This window comes from Osmia bicornis, chromosome 15 (genome assembly GCF_907164935.1).
Source record: "Osmia bicornis bicornis chromosome 15, iOsmBic2.1, whole genome shotgun sequence".
Taxonomy (NCBI): domain Eukaryota; kingdom Metazoa; phylum Arthropoda; class Insecta; order Hymenoptera; family Megachilidae; genus Osmia; species Osmia bicornis.
Window position 1 is genome coordinate 613,191 of NC_060230.1, and position 27,051 is coordinate 640,241.

Consider the following 27,051-nt stretch of genomic DNA (forward strand, 5'->3'; position numbering starts at 1 on the left):
AAAAAATAGAGACAGTGTTTAAAAAAAAATATGGAAAATTTTTAAAAGAGGAAGGCACGATGAAATAGAATGATAGTAGGAAATAGTGAAAGTTTTATTGTTCGTACATCAGGAAAGATCTGTTCAAAACATTACGAAAGAATGATGGAGCTTATCTTTTCTTTTTCGCGATCATGACCATCATCATAATTATAATCATAATCACCTTTCTCTTTTCTTATCATTTTAACGGTTTTCTTTCTATTGCTTCGGGTATAGCTTTATTCGTCTTATCGTTTCCTTTTTCCATTTGCGTTATAATTACGGTGACAAAGATAATCACAACTTTTGATTATGATTGTCAATAATATATGTACAGTAATTAGACAAAATAATGGAATTCCGCGTGTTCTTCGTTATATTCTATTCTAAATTATTTTTCGAATAAATTTGTATAAACTAAATAATTTTTAATAAACACAATTTCATTCACAATATTATTCTTTAAAAAAATTTTCCCAAATTTCTATAAACATTTCAAAACTGATTAAATTGATTCGTTGCTTGTGCTAATAAAGGAAGATATTAAAACGGAAAGCATTCTTAACATTTCCTAGCGTTTCCATTATTTTCTCCACTTTCTGTCGCTATACAGACATAGTATTTGATTTGTTGATGATTTTCTTTGATGCGATGATACTATCTAAAACGATGATGGAAGAAGATCCGGCGGAAAGGCACCGACAGAAGTTTCGCGTTGTAACGTGATCATTAAACGTTTAATCGGGTTCACATTTATAAAAATTTCGTTTCAATTAAAAGATTCAAGAATTAAATTAAGCATTGATAGGTACGTGGAGACTAGTAGCGATCGGTATTAAAAATTAAAAATAACAGAATAATTAAAAAAGAAAAAAAGATATATTATCTAACTAGCATAAATATTTTATCAGTTTTATAAGATACCCAGCAAGTAGAAAGTTTAAAAATTTTACACAAAATAAGATTATAAACGTGTCCCGATTATTGGAAAAATTGACAACACTATTAATATACATATGGCTTTGATTTTCTAGTTTTCTATACACGTGTGCGTAAAGGTACGCTCATATACACACACGAAACGCGCACAACACACATGTATGTACCACAATTCACATACATAGAGGATTTCTGCTTTTCCGTTGGCAGTCATCAAAGCGTCATTAATCAACGAATTAACTAGAATTAATACAATCAGAAAGAAACATTGAAGAGTATAGGACATTTTTGAATATTTTAAAAATCTGTAAAATAAAGCAAAATATCCTATTAGATGTGAAAATTAAAATTCGGAGCCTCTCATTTTTAAATTCAAATGGAAGATTTATTTTTAAAACGTCATTAACTTTGTATGTACTCTTTTATTAAAATTATTCTGATCTAAAATCATTTGTTTAAATTAGAAAATAATAAATTAAGGAAATTTCATAGGTTTTTGTGTTCTTTCAAGTTTCCTGATTGATAACTTGATTAATCTAGTTTTTATCTTTAATCGCGCGTATCATACGTACATATATGTATACACATACATATGCAATATTGAAACCAAAAAAAAAACGAATAACGAGAATTATTTTTCATTTCTTTGTTTTTTGTTATTTTTTTTATACACGCACAGCTAGATCAACATCTTTTTAAAAGTTTTGATTTTTTTTTTTTAATTTCTCTAACGCGATATAAACGTGGCGCGTTTATCACTCTTTTTCGAATACGAAAAAAAGGATTCGAGTTCTTTCTTTTTATCATATTATTTACAGTATATTATCTATGGTACGTTACCATTTTCATTATCATTTTTTTTACAACAATTCGTTTAACGATTAGTTAGTCTGTTAGTTTCTGTTTCTCTCTTTGGTTGCTTAAAAGCTACTATACAAATGTTTTGGCATTTCCTTTTTTTATTCCACTCGTTGGTTAATTATCATTCTTTCTCCTTCAGAAACTCGGCACACGATGCTATTATTTTCAGCTCGATGTTATTGCGTTTATTCTCCTTTAAGCGAAACAAAAATTTGACCTAATTTCTCATAAATTTCTCTTCGCCTACTTCATTAAATTTATATTTCTCCTATTAGCTTTTATATCTAATTACAGTTTTGTAATTATTCTCTCGCATCTCCATTTCAAAGTTCACTTCTTCTTCTTCTTCTTCTTCTTCTTCTTCTTCTTCTTCTTCTTCTTATACCGATTATCTTTCTTTTTTCCTTTCATCAGAGTACTTGTCTACATATTCTGTTCCTTTAATGTTCTGTTTGTTGTATCTTCTTTCATCATAAAATTCAATCTTCGTTCCTTTCCCTCAGAAGAGATACTTTTGTGCGATTACCAGCTATTCGTGACATCCTTTACCCGAGAAGTCGTCAAAGGATTAAAACAATGTTTCTTGTGACCAGACAGGTGGACTCGACGGTAATGGCGCTGGTGGAGGTCTGTGTCTGAGCTCGATGGCCGGTGAACACGGTGGAGAACCGAGGCTACTTTGACTGCTGGAGCTCGTGGAAACTGCCTGAGATCTATTAACAGATCAATAACAATAAAAATGCAATTTAGACAATAAACAATCTACCCTAGAGTTAGATGCATCAATTTTTAAGCGAAACGATTTTATACACTGGAAAATGAAATTTAAATTGTTCTCTCCATGATCAGTTATCCGTCTCTTTTGATCATTTATCAATTAAAAATAGGTGGAATCTTAAAATGGAGTACCCAGAAGTTTCAACAGCTGCACTAATGCTATGACAAGTTTGACACGGTTTCCCTCCAGGCCGTCGTCTAGGAACACATCCAGCGCAACCATCCCATTTCTCAACTGTTTTCTTCTTCTTCAAGGGTACTCGAAGGAACCTTCGACAACTGGGACCAGGTGTTTCAGAATCGGTAGAGAACCCAGACACCTCGTCTTCTGTGTCCATACAATCTTCTTGATCGTCGGTTCTCAGGAAGACCGAGTCGGAACCTAGCGATCTTGAATGTTCAAAGCTATAAATTCATAGAAGAATTATATTATAGTTAATTTATAAATAAACACAAATATTAAACTAATTTTGTCAGAAACCTTGAATCTGGTTCAGGTGGATCAACACTGCCCATGGAAGCCAATGGTGCTCTTTTACCAGTGGTTCCTGCCATCATCACTTCGTTTGCATACAGACCTGCTTCGCTTGTACATGGAGAAAGTTCAGGGGTTGGTTGGATAACCTATTAATGAATTTCCAAATATAAATTAATTAGTAATCAATATTTCTAATAATGTCTTTGAAACTATTATGTTTACATTTTACATTAGCATTTCAGGGACAAAATATAAATCACTTTACAGATGAATGTCTCACTTGAATATCAATTGGGTAATAAAGGTCCCAGGGTTCGTCATGGGTAGAGTGGTGTTTCGTCGAGAAGGCGGGATGAAGCGGCAGACATGGTACGGGCATCGCAGATCCTCTCCTTTCAAGATAACTACTTCCAGTACTGCTACAAGTCACGGAACTACATCTTCTCTGTTCGTCTGGAGGTGCCAAATTTGGTTGCTTCGTTGGCGCTGTTAATAGAGCCTCGTAGCCACCTCCAACTGATGCGAAACGCGGTCCGATTCTTGGAGAATGAGACTGAATCACCTTGAACAAAATAAATTTAGTTCGTTTGGATTACTTGACTACAATCAATATTTACAAAATTATTGAGATGACTGGTTTCATGTTTCTTATTTTAAATTACAAATTTTCTCCAAGTACTTTTGTTGAAATGATCCATTAGTAGAATAATAATCAATGAACTGTGAAAAAGGATTGATAAATATACTGACCTCGACACAAAGAGACCTTCTGGGACCCCTGTCTGGTCGAGGTGGTAATCTAGTAATGGCTTCGAGGGCGGCTGCGAGAGCTCTTTCCTCAGCTTCTGCTTCAGCTACCGCTGCGGCTGCTGCTGCGGTCAGTCTTGGATCTTCCAACTGCTTGCTCGATTTACACCTATACCGCATATACATACTCTCCTTTTACCCTTTTCATTTATTTATACTATTTCTAGATGATACATGGAAGAGTTTCTTTCATGGATATTTTATAGTAAAACATACATTTTTCTTTTTTAATTGGAATTCTAATTAAACTTCAAAATATGATAAATGCGGAAAGTTCATTTTTTAAAAGTTGAAACGTTGAATTGCAATGAAATTTACAAGGATTGTAGAGTAAATATAAAAGGAAGAGTGGCTTGCCTGCTTTTATAAACAAGCAGGAGAATCATAAGACCGAAAAAACCACCGAGAGTCGCTGCGATTCTGACTCCGGTCATAACATCGTAAGTTTTGTAAAATTCAATTTTCAGTTGTTCTCGTTCGCTGAGGGTCGGCGTCGCTTCCGGCAGGAACGTCGTCGATTCCATCCTCCTTGTCGTTCCGTTGCTTACGTTTACGTTACTGCCTACGACACTCCCCATACCTTAATAAAACATATTTATCGTCATTTTAAAATACAGAATTTGATTTTGGTAGCAAAATTGTCAAATTACAAAAATCATAGATTCTATAAGGATGATGATCATTATTAAAGTGTTAAAATAAAAAAATAATTGATACAAATTCGAATCATCTTATTAGTGAAGTAGGGTAAAATAATTGGCTACATGTGGTAGAGATTCGAAAAAGTCATAGAATGGCTATCGAATTCCAGTGATAATCAATAGCGCGGAACTTTCAAGGGGTGTCCTACAAAGAACCACTCAATCGGGAGTTGGTACCTCTAGAATGGAGAACACTTTAAAAATAAACTTCAAGTGAAAAAGCTAGATAAAGTAATCGGATATAAAGTAAATATTTTAAAAAAGCTTTATTTTTAATCATTAAGTTAATGATGATTCATGATTTAAGGTAACGGGCCCAGTAGTGGAACGTTTACAAGTGTTGGAACAGTTCTAATAATTAATTAATTAAACGCTCTTGACCAATCAGACGCAAGAAAAGAAACATGTGTATATAGGTATATATACAATATAGGTACATTTATAATTGGACAAATAAAGTAATTTACCACAAAATAAATCGTATAATTAGTGATATGAAAATCAATGAAATTGAATTAAAAAAAAAGAAAATGGTACATTTGAAGTATAGTAAAGACAGCCAAATGGTCCAGAAAATATTTTGGTACAGCCCAGCCGTATTCCAGCATTATACTCATAGGTTGTAGGTTCTGGATATTGATTTCAAGCTAGAGAATCGATGTAGCCTGTCTTACGACGTCTCGATAAAACCCGTCACTGATAACACTTCACCATTCTACAGGGAAGCCTATTTGACCTACCTTATATTTCCAACACAAGACTGACTCTGATTGGACCAAGAGCACAGTCTCATAAATAAAGAGTGAAAAAGATAGTATATCATACATACATATACATTGTATATATAGACTAATTTGAAATATGTAGGTAATAATACTATTCAGATAATGATAATGTTCACCTATAATTCACCTATAATTTCTACTTTTCGAATATGTACAAATATTCCATCTGATAATTTCTATGAAACGGAATGATTAATTAAATAAAAAGAATTGATTGAAGAAACAGAAAAAGAATAAAAGAAGCATTCGATGATGAAATAGGACAAAATTTCAGGAAGATTGCAATTTGAAGAGCTGGAAAATTCAAACGATTGAAAAAGAGAGGGAAGGTATGAATAGGCAGGTTCTTTAGATGTTCAACGAAACGGAATTCCCAGTGAACTCGGTCGAAATTCCGAGATTTCGCTTAGGAAGCACCGAATAAGGGGGTTAATAGGTCGATTTAAGCGAACGAGGACGACAACCTGTGGCTGGTGTGCAGTAACCCTGAAGGATTCTGCCTTACGAAATCCTCCGAGAGCTTTAAAGATATTTCCTGATAGTTTCAACAACAACAAGGTTTACCTAAGATCATCGCCTAAGCCTAAGCAGTCCAATGAAAAAGAAAAGAAAATACTTTTCGATAGTTTTCAGAATTTTAGATTATACTAATTGTAAGGTTTCATTATTAAATTCATATGCATATGTGTATTTAGTCGTTTCTTTATCAATTACTTTAATTAAAAGTCCAATTAAATAAAAATTGATAAAAAATTTTATTGAAACAAAAGGTTTAATGATTATATTCTGTAATCATCAAAGGCAAGTCATCCAGTCATCAAAAGAGTAACTGGCAATGCTGAATTTCAGTAACGAGAGAGAATCTCTTCAGTCGCTTTTTTCTTTTGTTTTAAGAGCATTCAAACTCGTTTCCCGTTAAATGCGTTGCAATTCCTTTTATTATAAAATCGATGCTCTCTATCTATATATGTACGTATGTATACGCTTCAGTATTCGTTATCGCACAATGTAAAAGGTTTTTGAAATTTCTCAATTATTATACGATTGATTGCAATATTTTAACGATTCAATGAACAAGATGCAATTACAGCAATTTTTACTTTAAACTTTCTACGTGATTATCGATACGTTGTATCAATACGAGATACAAGATTAAATTAAAATTGGGGCTCTCTCCATAGTCTGTCGTCCGAGGATTGAAAAGCAATTTACCTATTTTCAAAATGTATTTGTTATAAAATAATTTTTAAATTACTAAATTTTTACATAAATACTTGAAAATTAATTGATAAAAAATATAAATATAAATTATAGACACCTTATCAAAATAACACATGTAACTAATAGAATAAAATAGCATGTACCAACGATTAGCCAGGTCGACGCCTCTTAATAAGCAATAACAATGGGCAAGAGGAGAGACAATTTGTAAATCAATTGAGATAAAGAAAAAGTCATCTTCTTTTCTTTTGTGAGAGAAAAAGGGGTCGTGTAGGATGGGAATCGATATGGGGCAGGTAAACGGTCGAAGGTATTTCAGCTTGGTGTAGAGAGGGTGGAGGGTAGACGGAGAAGTTGTCGGGGTGGTTGAGCTGGCAGGGGAACCAGGTATCGATTCCCGGCTGCGAGAGGAGAAAGACACCCCTCCCTCTTCTCCCGTTGCTCCATGCCCTCTTCCCAGCCCACGCACTACGGGTCACCGGGTCAAAGCTCACGGCCGGCTCACTGTTGCTTCTGTCTTTTCTTCTCACTTATTTCTACGTTACAATACAATTTCATGCCATTTTGAAATGACACCTATTCAAATTCGTAATATGTATTTGGATTGTTATTTGGATATTTCAAGATAGAGGTATAAGCGAAGCAAAACTATTGGAGTAGTCGAGTATGTAGTCGAGTATTCGAGCATCCCAATCTTTCTCCAATTTACAAATTCTAAAATTATGAAAAATGCAAGATATTAAACACTCGACACTGTTAATAACCTAAGGATCTGACCCACCTCCAAACAGCTCCTAGTTGCTCCAACAAGAGATTCTATGTAAAGCATTCCATGTAGTCTCTCTCTAACTCTAGTTTTTCCCTAGACACTCCTAATGCCAAAAGCAAATCAAGAAGCCTACATTGCATCCGAATGTACAGCGAGCCTAGAAGAATGGATTAAGAAGTAAACCGCACTCTCAGTGTTTAGTTTGAGGCGGTGAGCTCCAAAGCAGATGGTTAATTTCGATAAGACGGTGGTGAGCTTATTATCGAGTGGGTGGAGAACGGAAGGTGGCCGATGTAAGCACGTATCGTAGCTTTTGTGGTTGGCAGAATGGATTCCATAATGAGATGCCGTGTAAACTGGGACATCTAATTATACTCGAGTGCACACCACTCCAGAAACGTTCGGTCGTCCCTGGAGCTCGAGCCTGGCTCCTGTCGAAACGATAACGAATATTCAAGGATCACCCGACAACGAACCTCTACAATCTGCAATGACGATCGTAATTTACTGCTTTCTTTCATTCTAATGATTCTTACAATATTACAAAATTTCAGAATACCAGACTTTGTTTGTATCCCCTTCTTTAAAGAAAGCATCGGTGCATGGGAACGTCGCAACGTCAGGTCGTGAGACCATCTTTAAAGTTATTCAATGTTTTATATGAAATTCAGTGGCGTAAATAGGAAATTTTGTCCCTTGAACATTTTGAAATTTAAAAATTTAAAAATTATAGAATAGCAATCTTTCAAATCAAAATTTAAATAATTCGAGTTCTTTGTAATAGTAAAAATATCATGAAAAGAATGAAATATTTTTCATTTTCATTATGATCCAGCAGCATTTAAGTGGATACTTGGAAAAACTAGTGACCCGGCTAGCTATTGTTCTTCAATAATTATTGTAGAAGATTGAAAACGTTCCTAAAACATCAGTTATCGAACATTTGAAATATACTCGTAAAAGGGAAGAATGAGCTATGGAGAGTAACAGAGGTTGCAAAAAAGAAGGATGCAATCACCAGAAGAACAATCAGCTCTAAGTATCAGCTTTTCAAGTACCATCGGTATTATATGTATATCTCTCTCAACCATAACGACTCCTATTTTCTTCCGTCTCTCATTCGCTCGTAACTTTTCACCGTTTTATACTAATTCACGATCGCTCCGTTTCAACGAATTCTTTTCAAACGGAAACCATATTTTTATGACCCTTTTATGATATAGTAGAATTTTATTCAGGAAATTCGTTACTTTTCAATTGAAGCTAAACGTAGACCGTTAATATCGTTGAACATTTCATTGGTACTAAATTAGAAACCGTAAAATATAATATTATCGTAGTATATGTATATACATTTTTGTTTGAAGCAATCTCGAAGCAAAAGGTCTAAAATTTCAAAATTTCAGAATTCCAGAATAAATTTAACTATACTTTTTATTTTGTCAAAAGAAAAATTGTACGATACATTACGTATCAAGGTATCTAAGCAAAGAACACAGTTTCACGACGTATGAAAACTGGTGTAATTAGTAGTTTGCACTTGACCCATTAAAAAACGTATTCATTTGCTTGTTACGAGTACCATTGTGTTCCTAGGTCATCAAAATAATCAGCTGCAATCAGTCGTGTTCGTCGTTGAGCTAAATTCAATTCATCGATAGGACAGTAATTCTAATTAACATCGTTCATTATTTAAATCCGCTGTCCTCGTTATCGATATCTTTTCATTGTCTCAACATTTACGAATTAAATTAAAATTCGATACATCTGATGTTTCGTAAAATCCGATTAATCGCTTTCAATAATTCTGTCTATAAAAAGATTTAAAAAGGAAAGGGCAAATCATCCATGTTATTCTTGATCATTCAAGATATAGTGAACAACGTTTTTAAATGATGAAATATTTGATGGTTAAACAGACTTTATCAGAAGAAATCAAACTGGATTCTAAAAAAAGAAGAAAAGAAAAAAGAAAAATCTTCAGTGGTGGTATTACAAAGGTCAAGCCTAATATAGGTCGACCTATGGACAGACCCCTTTCTACACAAGAATTTCAATGCTTCCTGCATTTTATTTATTTTTTTTTTTTTTTTTTTTTTTTTTTTTTACGCGAGGGATACCGAAAAACTGTGGCTTAAAGAGTAGCTCAAGGTTCGTATTAAGACTGCAGTACCATGCTATAGTTAAACGGTTTATGCAAAAAACGAATTATTTTGACTCCTTGGAAGCCCGAAACTTGCTCGCGCCAGAGTTTAAAAGATTCTTGCAAGAATAATGGTCTGGCTAAATTTACAAGAGAAAAAGGAAAGAAAAAGTACTTTGGTATTTTGCAGATAATAGAAGATGTACTATGTTGGAATTTTCTTTGAGCTTTTGATAAAAAATCTGAAGTATATGGCGTCCTATTTTAATTTACTCGAGCAATTATGTTTGAAAATATTAAAAATAAAATATACCTTGAATCAAAAGGGAGATTGGCATTGAAACTTTATAAAATTACTAAAATTTGAAAAAATGTACTACAATAAAAGAATTCATTAAAATCTAATAAAATGAAAAATACGGTAACATTTGGTGGAGTATAGGACACAGTGAAATATTGAAACATAGAAATTGTGACGTAGATGAGATCCAAGGGGAAATATCCCTTAGAAAACCGGTAATCTGTAATGCCGATGTTACAAGGTTACGTGTAGAATCCATGAGAGTATGAGAGGAATAAGAGCTGAAATTCAACGAGACGAATTTAGACTACGGCCTTCGACTCGGATTCATCTCAATGTACGATAGAAGTTCGATTAGCTCAACGTTCGATTCTTCGAACCATTATTTTAATCGTGTTTGTAGTCAGATGAAATAGCAACAACTATCCAAGCATGTATTTAATACTAAAACAACGTTCTATGTACGTATATCTAGTTCTATCATATCTGTCAGTTTGAAAGATAAATCTACCAATAATTAATATTGGTATTGGCATTGGTACCAATAATAATAATAATAATTAATAATCGCTATTGATATCGAAAATTTAATCAATATTGAATTTGGTATTGGTACAGCTGTCAATATTGATATTGGTATTGATTTTATAAAATTCAATACACCAGTTAAATAAATTGAACAACAGTAAAAGAACACACAAATTTTATAAATATTCATTTGTTTTTGAAACAAATGTACTTGTTTTTCAATTGAAAGAAATGTTGAACAAATTTTTCTATGAAAAAATATTTCTTGCGATAAAAACCAGGATACTGTTGTAAGAAAACAAGTTCCGTAACGGTGGTATATGTATATTCGGCAGCTCGTTTCCGAAATTTCTTTAGTGATCTGGCGAGTATCAAGGTCTAAAGCGTAAACAATTCGATTAGGTCAAGATTCACCTGACCGATTTTACATATTATCCTTCCCTTAATCTGGTTTATGTTCGGATGAAACTAATTTTTCATTCTGTTTCATTCAATTCTTTTTCCTTATTTTTATTAGTAGATACTCATTTTTATTAGTAACGCAATGATTAATTACTCATATCATGCACCATATTAATTATGAGTATGTAACTGTAATGTGACGATCATGTTAATTAAAAAATTTACCTCTATCGATAGACATAGGAATCGGCATCGATGCGACGAGAGAGCGGATATCAGTGGCAGTGATATCGTAGACTCGTACGAGCCTCCTTGTCGACTTCCTCCTCCTCCTCCTCCTCTTCTTCTTCTTCTTCTTCTTCTTCCTCTTCTTCCTCGTCCTCCTCGTCGTCGTCTTCAGGACGAGGCACGGATCTAGTGGTCATCTCCGTCTTACCCAGGCTCGCAAGTTCATCCTTATCACACCCGATATCACCTACCCTCCTCAAAAATAAACATATTATCAATATACATACATATAATCCATTAACCACTGCGAAACGCGAAACGATGATTTCTATTTATACACGCCTCTAGAACAGCCGCGGATAGAGTAATGCAACCCTGGTGAGGGATATCAAGAATTTTCAAATTCCTACCCGCTGCTTGAATTTTAAAACTTTCTTAGAATTGTTACAACTCGAAGAGCTTTACTCTGAATTATTCAACCGGCATAAATCTAAGGGAATGCAAAAGTTTCCAACTTTCTCAAGACCCTGTTCTGGAAGACTGGAAGAACCGGTGTGAAGTTACAATATTTCTTAATTACTCAATTCAAATAAAAATTGTAAAATAACATAGTAACAATAATTTCTTTTTTTTTCATGTAAATAATCAAAGATCGAAAATTTGTTAATTTCTTAAACGAATAATCAAAATACTCGTTTTATTTTTCTAATAAAAATTTACATAAAGTTAAAATGTTTCTCGACGAAAGAAAATTCTAGACAGAATAAATTTTACATTTTGTTGATTCTTTAGGATATTTGAACAAAGTTATCGTGACAAAGACGTAGTTTGCCTAGTGTATATCGTTAATAAGAAGGACACCAGTAGTGCACTGAGAAGTGAATACCTCCGCACTCTAGAGCACTCGAGAGGAGGCCAAGAGCCCTGAAAGGTATCACTGCTAATTTCTTTTAAAGAGAAACACGTCCTCGGTTCACCGAGGGTCTCTGATGTTGATAATATTTTTCTGCTGAAACACCTATTTTCATCTAGGTCTTGATCTCTATCCTGGCGTGCATCACTTCCCACTTATGCCTATCTTATTTATTTATCTACATATGTAAGATAATTTGAAAAATATTCACAACTATCTCATATGTATGTGTATAATGCTTGAAATTTTCCAAATGTTGTAAATTAAACAATTACAGAATGAATCTATTATTAGGTTATGTAGAAAAACAACACTTACATTATGTATATCAATTCCAAGATTAAAGCTCTGTCAACAAACCATTCATCATTTCATTTGTACACGTCTTATTACAAACAGTTTGAAATCTTTCGGTTCCTACATTTCGTAGGTAATAAATAAATATTACGAACATTTTTAAATGCTATAAATTAGTATAATTATTTATATTTCCGTGTTAAGGTAAATACCGTAAATATTTGCTGAATGTGAAAATATGAAAGTGACATATTGTACGCCGCGAGCTACGATACATAGACGATATATCGAATTCGATAATAATCGAATAATTAACAGTCGAACAGTAGTGCGCCAAAACCGCGACAATTTGACTTGAATTTCATACTTTATTTTACTTTATTATTACTTTCCAAATTTTACAAAAATTAAAAGAAAACAATTTTTTCTTAACATTAATATTGTATTATACAACATGTACATATTTTACATAGTATTATATGGTCATTTTCATTGTGGTATTATAACCTAACTTAATCCAAAGTAATCAAAACCAAAAAATAGATATTCTTCGCAAAGTTAATTAAAAGTTCATATTAATATACTACATATAAAGCTCACCTCAAATTTCACGAAGTGCCTTTTTTCTTCATCATTGAGGAGGCAATAGTCTCCAGAAGATGTATCTTCGTTTTTGACTTGATCTTTTCAGGAAGCTCCTTGAATGAACATTTTTGCAATGTTTGCAAGTGCATATTACTATTTTCTCAAACTATTCAGCTAACATTTCTCATCACATGTCAATCGTCACTAGTTATCTTCTTCTCGTTAAAACCACTGGATCGGTCTGAAGAAACGAATGTTAATTGGAACATCTTCGTACGAAACACTTAATTCTGTCTTTGATCTTCGTCCTTCACTTATGCGTTTCCTAAACTTTCATATTAATTAATCTCGGCTACGTTGTAATGTGTAAAATATTACTCGACACGTTCGTGTATCGGCAGAAAGTTTCGAAACAGTTGCAAACACGATGAATATGATATAATAATTCGTGAACTAGTTAATATACATAATTACAAATATGTACACGTTTCTATAATACCACTGCCGTAACTAGGGCAGGCCTGCCCACCTCCCTCTGAAAAAGGTGTGCACTGGATGCCACACAATTTCTAAATTTTAAAATTTTTAAATTCTAAAATTCTAAAATTCTAAAATTTTACACATTCGTACAGTATCGTCGACTTATAGTTATTAAATTTCATTTTTATACCGTTAACGAATAAAATATTGAGAATCGTTAATATTAAGAGTGGACTAACGACGATTCGGTTTCCAATAAACTGATTTCCGAATTAACAAACAACGGCTTTAATAAGGTTTCGAATATTACAGTAGATAATTTCAATAAACATTATTGAAATTGTCTAATTTAAAATAGATTACTGATTTGTGCGCCGTTTAAACTTGGAGGAAATCTATTATAACATATGTATATTGCATTCAGATTCCTACACTTTCTCCGTGTTTATAGATAGATAAATAAATGATCGCCTTTCCGTGTGACATGTATATAAGATAATTTTCAAGATAATATCTCAACGCTCTACTCAGTGGCGTAATTAGGATTTTTTTAGAAATTTTTGAAATCTGAAATTTCTGAATTTTGAAAATCCGAAATTCTACAATTTTGTAATATTAAAAATTCAAGCTCACCCTGATCCTTTCATAATTACATCAGTGTTCATTCTCTAACTCTCGAAACACACTATTATTTAAAACAAAAAGACAATACCAATAGAGGATTAACAAAAATATCATCAATTTAATAAATATATTAATCAAATTGTCATATAAATTGACATGTGAAACCTATTTTCAATTTGTCAGCCGCGGTTAAGAGGGCATTAGCATGATATTTTATTCTAGTTGTACAAAAAGTCGCACTATATGGAAATCTTTATATGCAATATTCCAGAAACATTTAGTAGTTTGTTATGCGCGTATTCCACTTCGATAATCAATAACTCAAAAAAATCGCGACCATATGTCATATGGAGATACGATGAATCTCCAAGTGATCTCCGACCTTGGGTGAAAATTTCATTTTTGGTGGTAACACATCTTTAAAAACACCCTGATTTGTCTCTACATAGGTAAATACATATAGATGCACATATAAACTTCACAATTATGTATCTTATGTACACACGTATTTTCATTGGAGAAAATAATACAGAACAAAATGGTAACAATAATTAAAGTCATTCAATGTTTTCTAAGAAAATTGAAAATTGAAAATTGAAAATTGAAAATTAAAAAACTGATGAAACGAACACTTAAAATTCTGCTTTGTATTTTAACATTTACAGAACATATCTATCGGTTAACTGTTGATTTAATTGTGTACAAGTTACCATGTTATTTCAAACTACCCTTACACAATAAAAATTTCTCACAGAAATAATTATTTTAATATTTATTCCACATTCATAATACTTTCAAGAATTCATTGTTTACTGGGGTATTATTTTAATCAAAATATATAAACATATATTCGTGTACTAATGACATTTGAAATAGACAGAGATCTAATATCTATTATTCTAATATTTTTGTCAGAAATTAATAAGCTTTTAGTTATGATACCGTATTTTTAGACAATAAATGCTACCTAATATGCACAATGTACATACATTATGTGTACATATTAACTACATATATGTACATTTTCATTCGACATGTATATACATACCTTGTAGTACATGTATATGGATAAATATTCGTTTGCAATGATGTTTCGCACAATCACAAATGAAATCACGCACAAGAATATTACGAGCGAAATACAGATTGGATGACAGAAAAGAAGAAAAAAAAGATCAAACACTTATGCTTTACGTATTTACGACACGAGCTCGCGCAGCCGACTAATACGTCAGAAGGCATGCGTTACCCTGACGGCTGGCTTTCCCCCACTCATTCGCTTCCCCCACCACGAAAGCTCATCCCCACTTCTAACAAGATGTGTGTTTGAATTACTAAAAATAGACGAACTGGCTTTTATATACGATTATTGTACAAATAATAAAAATATTGTAATAATAATAATGCTAATTGTGATTGTAATCGAATAAATATCAACTATTATTCATACTAAATAAATATAATTAATAAAAATGATAATAGAGTTCTAAAATGTTACTAAATCATTAAGATTCTTAATATTTTTAATAAATATTAATAAATATCCGTCTGCAATTTTCCTAACGTTGTGTAAATTTAATTTATTTTTATACATATCTCTAATTTTTGTTAACATAACCTTTTTTTCAAAACAATTTGCTACGGGATTGTCATTCTTTGCGTGGATCCATATGTATTATTATGTGTAAAATATAATATTTGTAAAATCACCCATATACCACACAAAAAATGTATAAACAAATTACTACATGTTTCATAAAGAGATAAAAACTAATAATAAAAAGAATTTTATTTTTCCTATAATTTCTACAATGTTCATTGCTATTTAAAAAAGATCAACTCAAAAGACATGTATATAAATAATCTTGATACAAGTTTATACAAGTATTAAATTTATGCAAAATGAATGAAGATTTATTTAAACGAATAAAAACTAGATTAAAATTGGAACATTATTTAATGAATGATGAATGGTTAAAAGATTGCACTGAATTCTACATAAACCAACATGAAAATGTAAATAATGGTTTGCAATTTTTACTTGATTTAAAAACCTACTCAAGTTCATAAAATATCAAGATTTTTTGCAAATTACATGCTGATCATTTTTTCTTTTATATGATTTAATTATGCCTTCTTTTTAGCCAAGCATAGAAGAAATTTTGCAATTTGTAAAAGTACAATGGCAACTTAGCGATTTACGAGAAATTAATAATGAAAATGGAAGTCTGCCACGTAACATTTCACAACACAAGTTCATTGTATTAACTGAAAATTATATTCTCCAGGTTGATAGATTTTTACTAGACTCTTTACTAGATGAATACAAATTGTTCTTATTTATAAATAACACTTATTAAATCGTCTTACTAATCTAGGTGGAACAAATGTATGATATTACAAAATCAAAATATAAACAGTTAGAACAGATAAGAAATACTAATATTTCTGAAGTTGAACCTTCTGAATCAGAGAGATTAGATAAGTGGAAATACCCTAAGAAAAGAATGATGCAGTTACGATTAACTGATGGAGTACAAGATATCATTGGAATTGAATATAATCACATATCTTGGTTAAATGTATGATAAATGTATACTGATACATCTACCAAAACATTTGAAGAATATTAATGTTTCTTTTTTTTTTTCAAAGGATACGTTGCTTCCAGGATATAAAGTTATGGTAATAGGGCCAGTAAAATGTCGTAAAGGTGTATTATTACTAGAAGAAGGAAAATTCAAAGGAACTGGTGGAGAAGTAGACAGTTTGTTAATTCCTAATGCTCTGGAAAATATCTTAGCCAGAGCTCTGTAAGTATAATTCGAAAATCAAATAGAGCTATATATCAGGCTATAATTAAAAATTACACTTTTTTATACAGGAATTTAAAAGAAAATCCTGATCCTTATAATGACAAAGAATCAAAGTCAAATGTTGCCAAACCCAAAGAGCCAAAAATAGATGAAAGTTTCTTTGAAGATTTTGAAATAAATTTAGAAGAGGTTTCAGAAATTGAGCATTTACACAACAGTAATAATAAACAATCTAACGTTAATGCTATTCGAACGACAAATAAACCAAGAAATGTTGCAAACTATAATACTAATACCAGGACCGATATCCAAACGTTTGTTAAATCAACAATCCAAACAAATCCAAACGTTTCAGATATTCAAACATTTGAAGAAGAAAAAGTATTGGATGACGATGATTGTTTTTTGGAAATGGTGCATAATCTATTGTATTTCTTCAATGTTTAATTTTTAAATTTAATTAATAAGTTTAAAGTGTTGCTTAATAAACTTAATTAATTTACTAAAAATACAGGTCGATGAAGCACAATTTCTAGAACCGCAGTCGAAACAGAAATATATTGCAACTCCTTTTAGAGCGTTACCTAAAGAAGAAGGTGATGACATTATAATAATCGATGAAAACGATACAGTTGAAGATATTTCTACATCACCAAAATATGACCAATTACAACGTACTTCAAGAAACGAGAAGCAAATTTCACATTCAAGTGGTGAATCGCTAGTTAATAAAAATAATACATCAACTACTATGTTACAGTCTGCAGTAGGCAAAACACAAAGAGAATCATTGGTAATTGGAACAAAGAGGGCTGTAAGTTATTAGAGAGCAAAATCAATTTTAAATAATCAGAAATATCAATTGATGATAAACGAAATTAAATATTCTCCTAGATTCCAATGTGTTCTGAATCAAAAACTGTGAAAAAAGGTAAAATGGAAAGAACAATTACACAATTTATAAGACCACAAATTCCAGAAATACCGCAAATTTGTGAATTTATTCATGATATAAATCGTGCATTAATAACAAAAACAACTTTTAAAACAATTCGGGGACATGTTGAAGCTTTGGGAAAATTGACAAAAACAGATTCAAGGTGGATTTTAGAATGTACAATAGGAGATGGTAGTGGAACAATGGAAGTATCTTTTTCAAATAAGGTAATTAATTATAGAATATTATTATAATTTATTTATATCCAACTATTTTTCTAGCAAAAAAAGTGTTATTTAAATTAAAATGATTAAACTTACATAATTTCAGGTCTTGGAAGAGTTGTTAGGTTTCACTGTTCAGGAATTTTCAGTAAAAAAGAAATTGAAGAAAAATCCAGAAATTGAACATCAACTTAGAATGGTAGTTAAATTAAATTTCTTTTTTTTCCTCAAAAAATAATAGAATTTGATACAAGTGTAATTTCTGTTTCATAAAAATATACATATTTCAGATCTTCCGTAATGCAGAACATAAAATCAAAACTATGGATGCACTTTTAGAACTAGAATTAAATACAAATATGAAACCAACAGTAATTAAAATTACTGATTTAACTCAGGAACAAAAAGAAATAATAGATAAAAGACTGAAAAACTTTTTATCTGAAAAATAGTATTCCAATTAATTTAAATTGTATAATATATATAATAAGAATATGATAAAGATGTTTGTATTAAATTTGTAAATGTAATAAATAATTTTGTATCGTTTGTACCATTTTGTATGCATAAATTTCCATACCTACAACACTTTGATGATTATAACTTGAAACCTGAATGAATAGCAACTACTCCTGAAGTTAAATTCTGATATGTTACATTTCTAAAACCTGCTTCTTCAATCATCTCCTGAAATAAGTAATATTGATATTAGAGTATGAAATATAATATAATTTATACAATTCACCTTAAAATCTTCTTGTTTAGGAAATTTCCTAATACTTTCAACAAGATATTGATAGGCTTGCCATTCTCCTGCTATGAGTGTACCCAATACAGGTATTATTTGAAATGAATATTGGTCATAAATCCTACACAAAAATGTTTTCTTGTACATTTATATTAAAAATACAACTCTTTATATGATAGAAACATTTTAATTTAAAAATAAATGATTACCATCTGAGAAGATTATTATTTACATGGCTAAACTCTAAACACATAAAACGACCACCTGGAGTAAGTACCCGATATGCTTCTGAAAGAACCTAAATGTTTTTTTTATAAAAGATTAGATTTTATAGTAGTTTAATTTATTTAACTTCAACATAATGTAACAAAATTTAATTTACCTTATCAATATGTGTTACATTTCTTATTCCAAAAGCTATTGTATAAGCTGTATACACATCACTATTAAAAGGAAGCTTTTCAGCATCACATTGCTTCCAATCAATTTCAATATTATCTTGACCTATCCAACCTTGTTTTTCAGCTCTAACTTTTCCAACTTTTAACATATTCTCATTTATATCGCAAACTGTTACAGAACTTTTTAAGTTTTGAGGATTTGGACTATTCTTCAAGTAATTTAAATATCTAAATGTTATATCTCCTGTCCCGCCAGCTGAATCTAATAATTTACTTCCATGAGTTGGTCCAAGTTTCTGAATAAATATATCTTTCCAAATACGATGAATTCCTAAACTCATTGCATCATTCATTTGGTCGTAGGAATCTGCTACTTTTTCAAACACGGTATACACTAAAAAAATTAATTTACAAAGATCAGAAACAAAATAAAAATTAATTATGGAATTATATGATAATTATATTTTTATAGAAAATAAAATAAATTGTTTATAATACATTTTGTAAAAGCACAAATACTGCTTGAATAAATTATTAGACTATCGAAACACACCTTCTTTCATTTTATCAGCTTCTTTAACAGTTTTAAAACCAAAATGAGTTGTTTTTTCATTATCATTAACAGTAGTTGCTTCTGAGAAGTATTTTTCAAATAGAAAGATTGTTTTTCTATTTCTCATTAAATTTGAGAGAAATCTTCTTCTTATAATCATTTTGAAGTAACTTGGTAGTGTTAATTGAGACTAATTATGAAACATTAATAAAAGATTAATTATTTCTTTTCAATTGCATGTTACAGGTTATCTCTGAATACATTGTATTTATACAGTATACATATATATATAAATACATATAACATACATACATAAATACATATATTTGTTTACATAAGATGGCGTATTTTTAGTAATTGATATTTAAAAAAACAATAAATTTTTAACAGAAAATTAATGATATGAGTTTGTGCAATAAATATGGAAAAATCAAAAAATATATATTTATATTAGCTATAAAATCATTTTTTATATACTTAAAAATTATTAATACAATAGACAAATATATAAATATATTTTGAAAGATAATGTAATTTACATATGTCAATTATTTCTTCAATAGTTTATATTTTTATCTTTTTTTGTAAAATTACCAGTAAGTTTGGGATTATTTAAAAATGTGTAAGGTTATTTTAAATCAATAATAAATTGACAAGTGTCAATGTAATAAAATTTTCCTTAAAATGAAAATATTTTATTATAATTAGTCGTTGCGTTGATTACAAACGCGATAAATTCAAATATTCTGTCGCCCAACTGCGTAAAATCAATAGTTTATTTTCCGTCGTTGGAGAACCTGCGTAATACCTGTTGATTTTTCCTCAAAACGTTGTAAGAAATTGTCAGGTAATGCAACAAATTTTGTATGTTACGAACTACCATTTAGTTTTCATCCTTTAATTGAATCAGTGTATGCTTAAATTTTTTTTTAAGTTTAATGCTATTAATATCTTGTGGCATTTCAACTGACGTTTGAAATATCATTACTCTATAGCACAATCACTTAACACTTGTTGAATTTATTAATAGAACCAACGTTTAGATAATAAGGGAAATTTGTAGATATTTATTAAATATATATACTATTGTATGTACATTCATGCATGACCCCAAGAAAAGAAATCTAAATATAAAATATAATTAATTAGTAATATTTTTTAATTGATATCATTTATATAAATAGTATATTGTGTAACATATTTATTCCTGTAGTTGTTTATATACATAGCAGGCTGATATTTAAATGTCAAAGCAAAAAAAGGAAAGGAGGTAATGCTACCATATGTTAAATGCTCTATATAGTACTGCTTGATAAAATGTATTAAATGTTGTAATTTATTATATATTCATGTGTCTTTTGTTTGTTAATCACATTAAGTAGCTTATCAATTAATTTTTCATTGTTTGTTGTTAAATTAATTTTTTATACTTACTAAAGGACAAGAACTGTATTAAAGTTTAAGAATGTTTAGATGATTTATTTGTACATATATGAAGAATCTCTTTATAGTAGAATTATGCCAACGAATTATCCGTATGAGTATCAAATATGTTTAGGTATGTTATTTTTTTTATTTCTTAATGTTAAATATTATGGTAAATGAAAACTTGTATATATATGCAGCAAATTTATACAGTAAATGTATAAAACAAATGATTTTATGTTAATTTCATTATTTTGTAATTCTATGCTTAACCCCATACTGAATGAAACTTTAAGAAATTAACAGAATAATTTTCAGACATGGAACAAATTGGAGAACCACGCCAATCCCTGGAAGGGTTCAAACCACTAACAATTATAATGGAAGTTATTGGAACAACCCTGGTAATTCTGGTTGCAATTTGGTGTGGTAGTTATAGAGGTGGTTTCTCTTGGAGATCTAATCCATCATTAGAATTCAATTGGCATCCTTTGTTAATGACTATTGGATTTGTTTTCTTATATGCCAATGGTATATTCAACAATTTAAATAAAATTAATTAAAAAATAAAACTTTCATTAATTTATTTTAATTTTTTTTTAGGTATGTTAATATATAGAACCCAAAGAAATGCCAGGAAAAGGCGACTAAAACTGGTTCATGGTGGTATAATGTTATTCACTGTTGTATTAGTAGTGATTGCTCTTGTGGCTGTGTTTGATAGTCATAATTTAAATGCAGAGCCAATTCCTAATATGTACAGTCTCCATAGCTGGGTTGGACTTACCAGTGTTATTTTATTTTGCTGCCAGGTACAAAGAAAATACTTAAATATATAACAACAAGAATAAACAATATTTTTTAATTTCAATTAAAACTTTAGACACACACATACATTTACTTCTACTTGTTAAAGTAAAAAATATTAATGTGTTACAATTATTTCAGTGGCTTGCCGGATTTTTGTCCTTCTTTTACCCAGGCTTACAACTTCCATTAAGAACCTCTTACATGCCTATTCATGTATACTTTGGTATTGCTGGATTTGTTGGTGTAATTGCTTCCTGTCTTCTAGGACTTAATGAAAAAGCATTTTTTTCTTTGAAGTAAGTAAATGTTTCCAATATACATATAGTGCACAAATCTGTAACTTTATACATAACTATAATATTCAATTTCAGAGACAATTACTCAAAACTTGTTGATGAAGCAGTATTAATTAATGTGATTGGACTCCTGTTAGTTCTTTTTGGAGGAGTATCAGTCTATCTTGTAACACAGGAACGCTATAAACGTTATCCTAGACCTGAAGATGAATCATTAGTCGCTGGTAACAGTCAGTAAATGTCAGAAAATACTGTTAGTTTTCTGTAAAGCTAAGTGCAGCTTGCGTTTGAATACTATGTGTACAATTTTTTAATTTGTAAAACATAGTTCAAATCTGGTTCTTTTATTAATTATGGCGCTATGATGGTTGATATTTTATTTGAAATAAGAACCTTACCAATTCTTGGTAAGATTAAGGATCTCATATTTTTTAATATTAATATTGTTTTTACTTTAACTGTTTTCATAATAAACTTTAAATACTACAATTATAAAACTGTGCTATATATGATTGTAGCATATAAAATGTTAATTATCTTATTTTGATGTATATGTGCAATGTTTAAACCATATATTACAATGTATGTATTATTCTTAAAAAGTGTGTATTTCACAAATATATTTACAATTTATTTCATCTCTTTATCATAGTTTTATCTTTTGCAATAATAAACGAAAAGCAACGAGTCAAATTTTTTAATTCTATAAACAAATTCCTTTTTTCATCTCAAAGAATATTTTTTTTTAAATGTGTGGGTAAAAGGTTATTATCAGCTTGAGAACCCATTTGAAGTTTTAAATGTTTCCGCGTTTTGCTAATTCCAATATTGCGCAGTAGTAAAGCCATATTCGTTGATTTTATATTTCTAGGTTGCGTGTATATGTACATATGTACATGTATGCGTATGGATTGGTGCACTATATTGCATTGGGCGTAGTAATAAAAGCGGTAATCCACCCTCGAGGACTAGCGTCCTCAAGCGTCTATCTCGACGAACATTGTACGTTCAATGGTTAATCAAATTCCTGTTCCTCAAGCAAAATATGAATTGTTAACTGACGTTAGACAGTGAGTTGCATTTTTTACTTTTTGAGCAATTATACCTACACTTATATATCAATTATACGATTGTTAAATACATTCAACTTATTACTGCACGTTTTTACATATGTATAATATATTTAAATATTCATTTTCAATTACTTACCGTTATTCTTAAGATTTTCAATATTAAGTAACATATGTTTATTTTATTTTTTAGGTGAGCAAGTACTTTTATATGTATATGTATATGTACATTATATGCACATCATTTAATAATTAGTGCTACTAATATTGATACATATTTTAAAATTATCTTAAAAGTTATAAATAGATATCATATGGGTAGCCAAAATAATAGAGTAGAACTGATAAGCTTGTTATTTCTGATAATTTTGAACGCTCTTAATTTTTTTATACAGTTGTTAAAAATTTCAAAAATATAAATTGTTTTCCATTGTATGCTTTTTTTAGTTAACTTAATATGACACAAAGCTATTAATTGCTTTGTTATTCACTTAAATATTTATTTGGTCTTTGATTTAGATGTTCATGCTTATTATTTTAAATATAAAATTATTGTTGTAATATTTACATAAAAAAAGATTGTACGTAAAATAATCAGAAAACAATTGCCTTATCTAAAAATAGTTTTAGATATCTTTGAATATTTTGTGTATTGTTTTCTTGTTATTTTTGTTTTAAAGTTCTTTTTCTCTAATATATACCTATTTCTTTGTGTGCTGAAATGTATGAGTAAGTATGTACCTAAGTGTATGTCAAAACTTACAGGTGTGGTTATTGATTGTTCTATATTTACTATGATGTAGGCAGCATTCTTGATTTAAGGTAGACATAAATGTACATACAACATGTAGTCACAACTTTTATATAAATTTATAAAATTTATATACACATTTTTAATTAATTAAAGTTGAATTCATATTAATTACTATATGAGCTACTTATTTACCAAATCATTAACTACACAGAACAAAAAGTAGAAAGTTAAAAAAGTGGAGTTAATTACTTTTGCTTGCGAATGGTTCGCAAGTTTATATTAAATAAATGTATCAATATTATAGTTACATACTTGAAACGTTTGTTTTAGACCTCGTTGGAAATCACAAATCTTGTGCCTTTTACTAGTGTCTCTAGTGTTTGCAATTCTCTTTGTATCACGTGCCTGGATAGGAATTGTGATTCTCCGCTCTTCAAGAGCTGAAACTTTTGATACAGAGACATTAGTAGACAATGCCAAGATTGCTACGTGGTTACGTCGGGCTCGGATGTACGCCGAGTCGACGAAGGAGAACCAGAATGCGGACAGGAACAACAGTATCAGTTCGCCACAACGCTACAGCACCAACTCCTCAGGGTAATCTATCAAAAAATACCACTGACTTTTTACATGTTGAAATATAGTTTTATAAAGAGTAATGTCTTCTTACATAGGCAGATCCTTGTCTGTTATTACACCATACAGAGCAACCTGAACACGTTCTGGGAGCTCAGTCCGTCGCACGTTGACCCTAATCTTTGTACGCATATTATCGTGGGTTTTGCGAGCGTGGTGAACTGCAGTCTCGATCTGGGCAGTAATTCATCAATTTACAAGGATATTCTTGCCTTGAAAAAGCTGCAACCTGAATTAAGGGTCATGATTAGTGCTGGTGGCAGTAATGAGCTCCACTTAGGTTTCTCAGAAATGGTAAAAAATCATCTTAATAGGAAAAGGTAATTTCTGTTACTTTGTATCTTATTTAAAACTCCAGTACACTGAAATAACTGCTTTTTCATTTACAGATTTATAAAGTCAGTATTAAACGTAACAAAAACATTTGGTTTTGATGGATTAGACTTAGATTGGGAATTTCCAGCATGGCTTGGAGCTGATGATAGAGAAAAGATTCATTTCATACAACTATTAGAAGAATTGCGAAAAGAATTTTACCGAGCCAAAGAATCATTAATTCTTTCTGTTGCAGTAGCTGCTCCACAGGCTATTGTTGATCAAAGCTATGATGTTGTAGAGATGGCAAAGTAAGCGCATAATACATCACGTATTTTTTATTAGTAGTATAATCAATCATTTTGTCTTTAGGTATGTAGATTTTGTGAACTTAATGTCATATGATTACCATTTTTATGTTTGGTATTATCCAATAACTGATCTCAATGCACCACTATATCCACGCCTTGCTGAGTCTGGGTATCTTTCCACTTTGAATGTTAACTTTTCCACCCAATATTGGCTTTCCAAAGGCATGCCCAGGGAAAAGTTGATCATTGGAATTCCTACTTATGGTCATTCCTATAGGCTGGATAATCCACTGAATCGTGGTTTACTTGCCCCTGCAAATGGGTTTGGTAAACTAGGCAAAATGGGTTTTGTTTCTTATTATACTGTATGCCAGTTTCTTCACGATGGTGCGAAGAGTGTTTTTGATGATGAAAGCAAAGTTCCCTATGCTTATAAAGACAGAGAATGGATATCATATGATGATGTTACAAGCGTTTATTACAAGGTATGTATGTATATTTTTCTTTTATATAAATTAAATTATGTACTGCATTGTTGAATATATTTTTAGGCGGAATGGATTCGTGCAAATAATTTTGGAGGGGCAATGATACTATCCTTAAATGTTGATGACTGGAATAATACATGTAAATTCAATGAAACGTTTCCTTTAACCCGTACTGTTACCAAAGTTCTCAGGTATCGAGAATATTAATGGTTGTATTATTTAATTGTCACCTACATTCCTGTAAACGTTGCATTTTCAGAAAAATATGTAGTTAACTTTTAGTATATTGTATATGTATTTATAAGTCCTAAAGGTTTTTGCAATATAAAATGCTTTAGATTATTGAAAATCTAGTGCAAAGTTTCAATTTCAAATAATAAACATGTTAAATTAATTCTTTTAAATTAAAAGTTAGTTAATTAAATACAACTCTATCAGAACATTAATTAAAAATAACGAAAATAAATTTCTCTAAAGATATAATTATTATCATAAATAAAATATATTATAGTTCTCCTATCTTAATATCTGTTAAATAGTTACACGATAGTATGAAAGAAAGACCTAGTGATATACACGAATTAAATGAAAATTATGAATTAAAATAAAATTTTCAATGTTTGTTTAGAATTTTGTAAATTGGAACAATTTTTATTTAATTTCAATATAAAAAAAGACTATAGTTTCAATATTAGTAACAATCGAAAACTTTTTTTTTTTCAAAATAATTATAGTCATTAAAATTTGTTATATTGTGGTAAATCAAAAAAAGCTGTATATAAACAAATTTATTGTACTTAATTTAAAAATATAATGTACTTCAATGAAGATAAAAATGATTATTTTCATTTAAATATTGCAACAAAACTAAGAAAAATTAATTTATTATGATAAAGGTAAATTTAACACAATGCAAGTGTATATACATATACATACATATATGATATAATAGAGTATATTTACTAACAGTTAAGATAAACAAAAAAGAAAAGAAATTATAATAAAATAAACGTTGTTCTTAGTTTTACTGCGATAAAGGTAAACAAAATGAGAAATAGTTTAACCGCGAAGATTTCGTCCATATTCAAATCAAATTTTTGATCAACTATTTTATTTTTTTCACTTTACTATGTATATCTTTTGTGAAAGATTCCATGTAATAGAAAGATTAATAAAATACCATTAAATTCCTTATAAACGCCTCAATGGTTATTCTTTATACTTTACAACAACGACTTTCAAAATGAAATACATATATTACTCGAACATTATTACATATTATGAAAACAGAAAAAGAAAAATGATGTGCACAATGCAAATATAAAATTATAACTGCTTATGTATATTTCCATAGACGAATATTGATGGTATGAGCATGATATTTGTTTTAAAGAATAAATACTACAA

General features: G+C 30.2%; 5 protein-coding genes across 15 annotated transcripts; 3 read left to right on the forward strand and 2 right to left on the reverse strand.

Annotated features, from left to right (window-relative positions):
• Positions 1 to 76: 76 nt before the first annotated feature.
• On the reverse strand, positions 77 to 15,103 carry LOC114876010. Of its 8 annotated transcripts, none has more exons than XM_029186969.2 (9): positions 14,909 to 15,103; positions 12,772 to 12,997; positions 10,959 to 11,216; positions 4,241 to 4,463; positions 3,827 to 3,992; positions 3,357 to 3,638; positions 3,080 to 3,222; positions 2,731 to 3,003; positions 77 to 2,534 (listed from the first exon to the last, which is right to left on the reverse strand). In XM_029186969.2, exons 3-9 carry the CDS (start codon positions 10,984 to 10,986, stop codon positions 2,390 to 2,392), a joined length of 1,260 nt encoding a protein of 419 aa, XP_029042802.1. In that variant the 5' UTR covers positions 10,987 to 11,216; positions 12,772 to 12,997; positions 14,909 to 15,103; the 3' UTR covers positions 77 to 2,389. The 8 variants fall into 8 exon arrangements, with proteins under 8 accessions (XP_029042802.1, XP_029042800.1, XP_029042801.1 ...); XM_029186967.2 differs by having other exon boundaries at positions 12,772 to 13,081; XM_029186968.2 differs by having other exon boundaries at positions 12,772 to 13,086.
• A 233-nt stretch (positions 15,104 to 15,336) lies between these two features.
• Positions 15,337 to 18,271, forward strand: LOC114876008 (recQ-mediated genome instability protein 1-like; the record flags this gene model as incomplete). The annotated part of the gene is made up of 9 exons (XM_029186965.2): positions 15,337 to 15,876; positions 16,005 to 16,148; positions 16,239 to 16,442; positions 16,516 to 16,673; positions 16,745 to 17,090; positions 17,191 to 17,490; positions 17,571 to 17,840; positions 17,944 to 18,036; positions 18,128 to 18,271. Coding segments are annotated over exons 1-9 (1,773 nt in total), but the record flags the coding sequence as incomplete, so codon positions are not given.
• On the reverse strand, positions 18,239 to 19,819 carry LOC114876011 (2-methoxy-6-polyprenyl-1,4-benzoquinol methylase, mitochondrial). Of its 2 annotated transcripts, XM_029186975.2 has the most exons (6): positions 19,540 to 19,819; positions 18,968 to 19,380; positions 18,795 to 18,883; positions 18,583 to 18,706; positions 18,418 to 18,524; positions 18,239 to 18,278 (listed from the first exon to the last, which is right to left on the reverse strand). In XM_029186975.2, exons 1-5 carry the CDS (start codon positions 19,697 to 19,699, stop codon positions 18,435 to 18,437), a joined length of 876 nt encoding a protein of 291 aa, XP_029042808.1. In that variant the 5' UTR covers positions 19,700 to 19,819; the 3' UTR covers positions 18,239 to 18,278; positions 18,418 to 18,434. The 2 variants fall into 2 exon arrangements, with proteins under 2 accessions (XP_029042808.1, XP_046145008.1); XM_046289052.1 differs by having other exon boundaries at positions 18,258 to 18,524.
• Positions 19,820 to 20,815: 996 nt separating this feature from the next.
• On the forward strand, positions 20,816 to 22,763 carry LOC114876015 (transmembrane ascorbate-dependent reductase CYB561). The gene is made up of 5 exons (XM_029186984.2): positions 20,816 to 21,097; positions 21,283 to 21,495; positions 21,568 to 21,776; positions 21,913 to 22,070; positions 22,146 to 22,763. The coding sequence occupies exons 1-5, from the start codon at positions 21,013 to 21,015 to the stop codon at positions 22,306 to 22,308; spliced, it is 828 nt and encodes a 275-aa protein (XP_029042817.1). The 5' UTR covers positions 20,816 to 21,012; the 3' UTR covers positions 22,309 to 22,763.
• Positions 22,764 to 22,940: 177 nt separating this feature from the next.
• LOC114876014 (chitinase-3-like protein 2) lies at positions 22,941 to 26,068 on the forward strand. 3 transcript variants are annotated; one of them, XM_029186983.2, is made up of 6 exons: positions 22,941 to 23,140; positions 24,225 to 24,491; positions 24,569 to 24,850; positions 24,920 to 25,156; positions 25,218 to 25,641; positions 25,708 to 26,068. In XM_029186983.2, exons 1-6 carry the CDS (start codon positions 23,082 to 23,084, stop codon positions 25,849 to 25,851), a joined length of 1,413 nt encoding a protein of 470 aa, XP_029042816.1. In that variant the 5' UTR covers positions 22,941 to 23,081; the 3' UTR covers positions 25,852 to 26,068. The 3 variants fall into 3 exon arrangements, with proteins under 3 accessions (XP_029042816.1, XP_046144789.1, XP_046144790.1); XM_046288833.1 differs by lacking the exon at positions 22,941 to 23,140 and adding an exon at positions 23,299 to 23,333; XM_046288834.1 differs by lacking the exon at positions 22,941 to 23,140 and adding an exon at positions 23,381 to 23,869.
• Positions 26,069 to 27,051: the final 983 nt, after the last annotated feature.